The 8,693-nt window shown below is 31.1% G+C and overlaps 1 protein-coding gene across 1 annotated transcript; it reads right to left on the bottom strand.

The window, feature by feature from the left end:
• Positions 1–1,217: 1,217 nt before the first annotated feature.
• On the bottom strand, positions 1,218–7,377 carry LOC119687072. Its single transcript, XM_038101247.1, has 8 exons — positions 7,272–7,377; positions 6,237–7,068; positions 5,086–6,137; positions 3,955–5,031; positions 3,694–3,869; positions 3,385–3,595; positions 3,177–3,320; positions 1,218–1,455 (listed from the first exon to the last, which is right to left on the bottom strand). The coding sequence occupies exons 2-8, from the start codon at positions 7,030–7,032 to the stop codon at positions 1,303–1,305; spliced, it is 3,609 nt and encodes a 1,202-aa protein (XP_037957175.1). The 5' UTR covers positions 7,033–7,068; positions 7,272–7,377; the 3' UTR covers positions 1,218–1,302.
• Between the last annotated feature and the right edge of the window lie 1,316 nt (positions 7,378–8,693).

An 8,693-nucleotide genomic window follows, 5' to 3' on the forward strand; every position in this document is an offset into this window, starting at 1 on the left:
GTGTAAACATCACTCCCACCCATTTAAATTCTTTCACTGTTTCAAAGCGAACACGTCCTGTGAACTTTATCTTGAGTTCTCTGTGAGTACCTTCTGTGTTTAGACTCAACAGTTAAGTCCTTTGATTTTTATGTTCTTTTCCTAGAACATATATGCTATTTGCCATCAGAACTTTGTTCTTCACATAAAAGCAGATTTGGATATTTCTAGTGAAAGCCCTTTTCTCAGTATTAAATCTACATATCGAGGGAATGTACAGAATATTGTTAAAGATACTCTGGAGATAATTTCAGAAATGCGAGTTTTTTTTGTATGATAGCATAGTTCGATTGGTTTAACGTTCGATCTCATAGAAATAGTTAGCTTCCTTTACATTTTTCTCCACCATTCTCTACTAAACTCTCCACACACCCTCACATTTTCCATGTCGTGTATTTTTGATTTAATCTGCTAAAGGGGTACGATAATAACAAAGTAATATTAATATTCGTATATAATAATTGACATTTTTATAAAATAGCTTTCAAACATCAAATGGAATAATTTAGCATCGCACAATAAACATTTTAAGTCTTGGTTTAGGTGTTGATATGTTAGGGCTGTCTAAGCCGCTTCTCATGGGCCAGATGCGGCCCGCGTCTTGTTTCTAATCTGCCACAATTATGCAAATTTGCTCTTGATACATTTTAGTATCAACTCAATATTTTATTTTTAAAGTATCCGGAAAATTGAATTCAACGAATTAATAAATTAAATTTAACCTTATCACCGCACTTTTATTGTTTACCAAAAAACAATGGACGTATTTACTTGTTTCTGCGGCCTCTCAGTCTGTACAATGGCTTGTATTGGCCCGCGATCATATCTGGTCTCGACAGCCCTTTTCATTATTAATAATATTTAAAATAAGTTACAAGACCCTTTGTCGGACTTGCTTAGAAATTGTTTTTTAGTTGATTTTTATAGAAAATATATTTTATTTCATACATCACACAATAAGAATCTGTTACTCACTATATTCTTAAGTTAAGATAAGACATTCTTAATCCAGTTTTTGTACTTAACTTGTTAATTTATTCAAATTTTATACAATTACAATTTAGAGAATTACAAATGTATTTATGGGTTCTTATATTTAAAGGTGATAAAAATTTAATGTTAACTCAAAAATGTATTAATTGTAAATTTTATGAGATCTTTTATGAGACCCCTTGCATTTTACTTTAGTATAGCAATTTAGCTTTAAAATTAAGTATGATATATATTTAAAATTAAGTATATATATGCAAAAAAGTGATTTAATCAGAAATGACCCGTTTCTATATATTTCCTGAAGCTTTCAAAGCATTTGTCTGAGCACCATTGCTCAATGATCGTGTCGAATTCTGCGTCCAATTGCGTCCCAACAGCTTTTAAATTATTAAGAACTACTGTCCTCTTCATTGCCGTAGACATCTGCAAAAAAAAGGGAATACTGTCAATATATTTATGTTCAACTATTTTGTTATTTAATATATATCTAAAATTATTTTAATATTTTTAGATAGAAAAGGCATGTTAGAACGATTTTTGCACTTTGAACATCTGGAATCCAAAAGTTATAAGTTTTGAAAACTTACAGCAATCAGAAATAAATTGGCTGTGACATGTTCGAGATATATAAAATTTATCTAACAAATAAATGAATCTATCACACCCTACACTATAGCATAATAAAAGTCATATTTAAGCGTTATTAGTAAGTGCAGAGATCGGTAGTCCCACTCCTTGTCGTCGCTGAGCTCAAAACTAATAAGTGGTTAAGCAATAATATATGGCCAACTGTCTTAAGGAATTTTGATATAGAAAAACTCAAGAATGAACAACACAGAAATATATTCTCGTGTGAAATAGCTTCTATTGGCGCCAATATGGAAAACCCCGAGAACCAAACAACTGATCGAGGGTGGAGTAGCATATAAAATGATTTGAAAAAGATATGTGCTGAAGTGCTATGATACGCGCACATCGCACTTAGAGACGAGAGATGGACATTCCTGATCCAATATGACACAAGGAATCTTCTTCTAAAATTAAACCACTTTGCAACTAAACATAGTGACTGGAGTCAGTGTCCACTCTGACTGATCAGCAAGAAAACTGCAAAACTGTCCTTTTAAAAAACTGTGTGTATTTTTTTATATTGGGCTAATTGGTCAATAACGGGAAACTTTTGTTAATAATAATTGCAATTTGTTGCATTTTTATTTTAAACAATAGTGTAATACAGTAGAATACAGTAGAAGCTCACAAAATAGACCCACTTGCTTTTTCGGGTAGTTCGAATTTTAGGACTATTTTTAATGCTATAAAAATGATCAAAATTTTAAAAGTCCACATAAAAACTTTATTTTACAGTTGAGGTCTATCCTTATTAAAGATTACTGTATAAATGTAAATATTGAGTGTGTTTTTGTTTCAGGTTTAGTCAAATTTTTCAAAATGTTATCGTTCAGAAAAAGACACAATTGGTGTGGGATTTGGAACGTCGTCTTCAACGTTATTTGAAGTATCATTATCGGTATTGAACTCATATTTAAATCCGTCATTAAATTACATTATTGATTGCATTTCATTAAAATGCGAATTTTGGGACTTCCCCCTATATTTTTACTTACTATAACTTATTTATACAAAACTTAAAAATAAAGGAGACAGAAGAGTTATAATTTTAGAGCCCTTAGTGCATACAATGTATTAAAATTTTTTGGTTCGAAGTTTAAGTATATACAAATTTATATATATGCATATATATATACAGAGTACATAATGTAATAAAATTAAGTTTTTTACATCAAGTGCAGATTTGAAATTAAGCACTTATAATATATACACCACTTATAATTTCAATGAAATTAATAATGAAGGTGTGATAAAAGAGTGATTTAATAATAAGAGTAGTATGCACTACTATATCTCATTGGACTAAAATAAGAAGCCAGTTAACTTTACAAGAAATTAGTATTTAAGCTTGTTACCAAGTAACATATATGTGTATGTGGGACATATGTATTGCCCTACTCTATATAAGCTATTAAAAATGTATGTATTATCATTTTAAGGTGGATAGAAATGTGCAACGACTCTCGTAAGAAAAAACTTAAAATAATAAAAATATATCTCATAATTATTCTTACCTCTGGTGAGAATGCAGCTATTTTCTTAGCTTCTTCTAAAGCAACTTCATTCAGATCATTTGTGGATGAAAATTTACTAACCAAACCCGATAAAAGAGCCTCAGTAGAGTGTAGTTTATCACAATTAAAGAACAATTTCGTTCTCTAAATAGACATATACCATATATATTTCAAATAATTAATTATAAAAGTATTTCCATATACTCACAAAGTTTCCCCTGATTTTGGGTAAGTTATTCCAAATGCAATAACCTTCAGGTAACTGTCCGATTTTAGCATATGGAGCTTCATAAGTAGCTTTATTAGTGCTAATAACAACATCAAAAAGTGGCAGTTGTGTCACACCTAGACCAACATTAGAACCACGAACACCGGCAATAATAGGTTTCGGAAATGTGAGTAACGTATATAAATAATCTCTGTAAAAATAATTATTTGAATTAATTCTGTAATTTAATTTCTATAATGGGAATCATATATTTAGCACAAAAATTAGCTGTGCAAACGAATAAATTACTTTGTTGCTTTCGCTAAATTATGCGCCGCTTCACGGCGTCTTTCTATAACAGGATGTGTCAGGGCAGTGAAATCTACTCCATGGCAAAAATTCGGACCGTCTGAAAGTATCAATACACAATTGCACTTTTTATCCACAATTAGCCCTTTTAATATTTCTACCAACTTAGTCATCATCTAAAATAAAAAAGGGAGACATTTATGATTGGCGATTGAATACAATGCGTACGGCATTAGTTTATGGAATACACAATAACTATACCTGTGCCGTAAATGTATGGGGTTGTCTTGCCTTATGGGTACTAAATATAATTTGTGCCACATTAAGTGTTTTTTTTATTTCTACATCATGAGGTATTACTGGTGGTTTTGCTTGCATTCCATTTTTAGCTACAGTTGGCTTATCCATTTTTGTTACTGGTGGTGTTTTCGTAGGTGTTCCTTTCGATAACACTTTAGTCGTATTTTTTGCTTCAGTCGTATCTTTATTTTTTTTTGCTGAAGTTTTCACTTCTTCCGAGGTTTCATTTTGCAATTGTTTCGTTGCAGCATCTTTTAAGCCAAGAGGCTTCACTTCACTTCTGTTATTTTCACTATATTCTTTTTTAGCGGGACGTTTAACGTTCTTTACATCAGTCGAAGAAATATTAGTTCCAGATTTACCTTTCTTCTGTCCTGGTTTGTTTCGAACTTTTGTTTTTTCTGCCGAAACTGGAGATGCCAAAACCGGAGTTGCTGTTGTTTTCGGTGTGACGTCTGGAGTAAGAACCGCATTCTTTCTTCGATGATCTGGTTTTTTATTTAATTTTCTTATTTGGGGTTTTGGGAATTTAAGTGAATTATCTTTATTTTCGGCTGAATTTTGATCCGTACTTGGACCCGGTTCCACCATAACGACGCGTTTTTTAGTTCTATTTGATTTTATTGTTTTTACATTTGTTGTTGTTTCTGCCCCGGTTTCTGATATTTTATTTGTTATATTCGATTTCATGGCTTTATTATTTTTCGCTATTGCTTCACTTACAGGAGTCGACTTTATTGAGGAGGCTGTGGCAGATGAAGAATTTATAACTAAAGAATTTTCAGATATAGCGGTCGTACTGGCTGAGTTTATATCGTTATTATTCGGCGTATCTGTGATGTCTAAACTTAAATTATTTAAATCGGTTCTGGAGTAAGAATTATTAGAATGCCGACATACTATCAGAGCATCATCGTCGGCTTTTTGTGTATAAAAATGTTCCCAATTAGATGCTGCTTTTGGTTTTGGAGTGCTTTTAATATTTAATGAAGGTACTTCTTCAGTCTGAACGGATTCATTTGAAGATTTAAAATCATTCTAAAACATATCAAAATGATTATATTTGAAAAATATTTTTAAATTGAAACTTACCTTTTCCGAAGCTTTGCTAGGCATTTGAGGATTTTGTTTTGTTTCTAATGTCTCTTCAGTGTCAATAGTTGTACTAATTTCAACAGATTTCTCATCTACAGGTTCAGGTGTTTTAATCACCGGAACTTGATGTTTCTCAGTTTTGGTTTGGTTGCCCTCTGGCAAATGTGGATCTAGATCACTTGTATAAACTGAAACATTACTACTTTCTTCTAAATTTTCTATTGATTGCTTGTAATTCTGTGTGACGTTTACATTAACTGAACAATTGTTAATATCGTTTATTTGAATGAATTTTTCTTCAACACTGGTACCCACTTGTGATTCATTTTGCTCTTCTTTATTTTTATCTTGATCCTCCTCTACGCCACACTCACCTTTTACTATACTCCCTACTTGAGAAACCAATATGGGTGAACCAGTTTTAGTTAAGTTTTCATTATTCACGATGGTATCCAATTCTGAATTAGTATTAACTGAATTCAAAACTTTTCTACGTTTGTGCGGTTCACGATGTCCCCACTTTTTCGTTTCCGTCATAATAATATTTTCAAGGTCCATAAACTCAGCATTATTCTCTGTATTACACAGCTTTTCCGATTTAATGTTGTTTATTGAAATGCTTTGTTTCTCCTCATTGCCAAATTTTGATAAATGTTCACATTCATCAGTAGTTGTGTTACTTACTTTAAGCTCGTTATCCCATAAAAAATCAATTTTATCTACTCTTCTCCTTTTTAAAAGACTTTGTTCATTGTTGACCGATGTGATTAATCCTTGCTTCTTTCTTTTTCTTACTATTTGTCCTTCTTCAATTCGACCACGCACATCATTTTTTGAAGAGGAGTTTTTATCTTTTTCTAAAAGCGGGTCGATTTCCTTTTGCAGTTTCTGTATCTTGCGGCCAATAATATATTCTTTAATATCTTTATCTTCTACTACATTGGACATTTGCTCTGTTTCCTTTGAGAAACTTAAACTTGTTTCAGTTGATTGGTTAGATATTGTACCTGAAGTGGGACCAATTTTTTTTGGCTTTATAATTCCTTTTTCTGAAATTGTACATATAAAAAATAAAAAGTAATTATTAACTAAAACAATTTTCATTTGTATTTTATTTAGAAATAACGTAAAATATTTCTTTTATTTACCAGAATGCGTTGTTACTGCTTTAAAAAATTCCTGATCTTTATCTTCATTCATTATCAATTTTCCCGAACTGGAACTACTCATATCATTTATATAACACATATTTGTTTCTGATAGTTTACTTTCGTACTTTTCTGGAACCTCCTCTGGTATCTTTTCATGTACTTCTTCCAGTGTATCCAGCTGAATTGTATTAACACCATCTTCGTCATTTATAGACGTCTCTGAACTTTTCGTAAGAGATACTAAGGATAAATCTGTAAAGCTTGTTGGTTCGGCTAAGTCACTAGTAGTTATTGTTATTGTTTCAAATAGTTTTGCTAAAGACTGTATATTTGTATCCAATTCCTGTTCTGTGTTATGTTCCTGCTCAGTTTCATGTTCTTCTTCTATGTTACATTGTTGTTCATGTTCGATCTCAGGTTGGGAATCTGATTTGTGATCATATTCTGAAAGAGTTTCTGGTTTTACTTCTAGTAGTTGCTCAGATATTGAGGAACTTTTGTTTGTGTATGGAGAATATTTAAATATTTTATCTGAACCATCCTTTGTTGTAGTTGTTGGAGATACTGTAGGCACATTAGTCATGGTGTCTGTTTCTTGTGCATCAACTTCTGAATCAAAAACATCTGTGATGATTGATTCTTCACCGTCAATCGGGATATCATCTGGCAATTCACTTTGCCACTCTTTTTCTTCAAGTGACGAGCCAAATTGCGAAATAAGGAATCCACTTATATCAAAATCGCTAAGATCGGGTGAGGCGCTTCTATCCTCCGGCGCTTGTAAGCGGGACATTTTCTTAGTTGTGCTTACACACGTTTTTTGCTTTTCCTAAAATATTTTTTACCAATATATTATATATATTATTTCATTTTAAAACTGAAATGTATATCATTTGCTATCTTTTTAGCACATATATTATATATTGTTTAATATTAAAAAATTGCAATACAGTGGAGTGCGGGGAAGCACAGCACTATTAGCACTGAAATAAAAGTACTATTTTTTAACCAATTCCGTTCAGTATAACATACCCAAATCTAATACTATATCCTTAAACGCTTAGAACATATAAAAAAATTATGGTATTTGTCACAAATCTGTTTAATTTTTAATAACTTTAATCTCTCACAATTTTTACTTCCGTTTACTAACTTTTTAAAGCGTCAAGTGTGAGAGTGATAACTATACTTTCATGTCATTGCATGTCATTACATGTCGTGTCAATATTGCCACCTATGCGTATTTTATTACGCAGAAATAAAATACTAATTTTGGAAGAAACGAATGATGCTCAGTTATTCACTTTGTTTTGCTCTAAACACAAGGAAAAAATTAATTATTATTTAATTTGTAATATTGTAATTTTATAATAACAATACATTAAGTCTACGGGGATTCACCTCAATAATTATAAAACTATAATTATATTATAATTATGAAACTATAATAATTATGACAATTATAGAACTGTAATTATTATGACAACTATAGAACTATAATTATTTATAGACAAAACACTATATACGGACTGTAAACTAATTAGGATATTCGAATATTTCCTAAGACCACTGATGATGAGTACTTGGCAATACTCGAAACCGCTTTGTATGGTCAATCAAATTTCAATAAATTAAATAAAATTTTTGTTCTTGTCTTTTCTTTCTTATTCGATTCCGTCTAACTTTTAAATAGTTTCTTTTCGTCATAAGGACGCGTCACTCTCGGCAAGAAAAATTAAAATTAAATAAACATTATAAAATTCTTTGAGTGTAACTGCAGATTTATGAGGATCGTCAGTATGTGGCAATAATAAATAAAGCATTTTTCCAGTTTACAATTCGTACCATACTTAAATCAAATATACAATTTGTTTGTAATATAAAACATGTGAAAATAACATAAAGTACAGACCTATGCCGAGTAAAATATTTGTATGGTTTTCTTAAAAAATTTTGTCGTCTTATTGCTTTCTTTTTTTAAATTTAAATATATTTGCATAAATTATATAGGTATTAATAAGTGTCATGTTCAACAAACCTTAGAAGATGCTAAGCAGCCAACGATTAGTTTTCCAGGAACAACACACTGCACATCCGATCGAACGCATTCATGATTGATACCTCCCAGCTTCTGCTTAGTTCAGTTTCGAAAAGCTAAGTAAAGCTAAATATTGGTTTCATCGTGTCTCATGGCATTGAAAATTCCCGACGCTGCTTGGCAAGATTTTCGAACTTCTTGCCTTTAGTGCATACAATGTATTAAAATTTTTTGGTTCTAATTTCTGGACAATTCAAATTTGTAAGAGTTCTAATTTATGAGCATCTACTGTATATATATTACTTTCCTTTTAACATGTTATTAAGTAATTATTAAGTTCGAGATGCATGGGTAAAATTCTTGGAAAAATTTTTTATGAGAGTCCGAAGTAGTATTAGAAATTCATATGAAATTTC

Source organism: Teleopsis dalmanni, chromosome X (assembly GCF_002237135.1).
Source record: "Teleopsis dalmanni isolate 2A chromosome X, ASM223713v2, whole genome shotgun sequence".
Lineage (NCBI taxonomy): Eukaryota > Metazoa > Arthropoda > Insecta > Diptera > Diopsidae > Teleopsis > Teleopsis dalmanni.

Coding starts and splice junctions, on each gene's coding strand:
- LOC119687072 (XM_038101247.1), bottom strand. CDS start 7,032: ATGTCCCGCTTACAAGCGCCGGAGGATAGAAGCGCCTCACCCGATCTT. Junction 6,138..6,236: donor AGCAGTAACAACGCATTCTG/GTAAATAAAAGA, acceptor GTACAATTTCAG/AAAAAGGAATTATAAAGCCA. Junction 3,596..3,693: donor AATTTAGCGAAAGCAACAAA/GTAATTTATTCG, acceptor TTATTTTTACAG/AGATTATTTATATACGTTAC.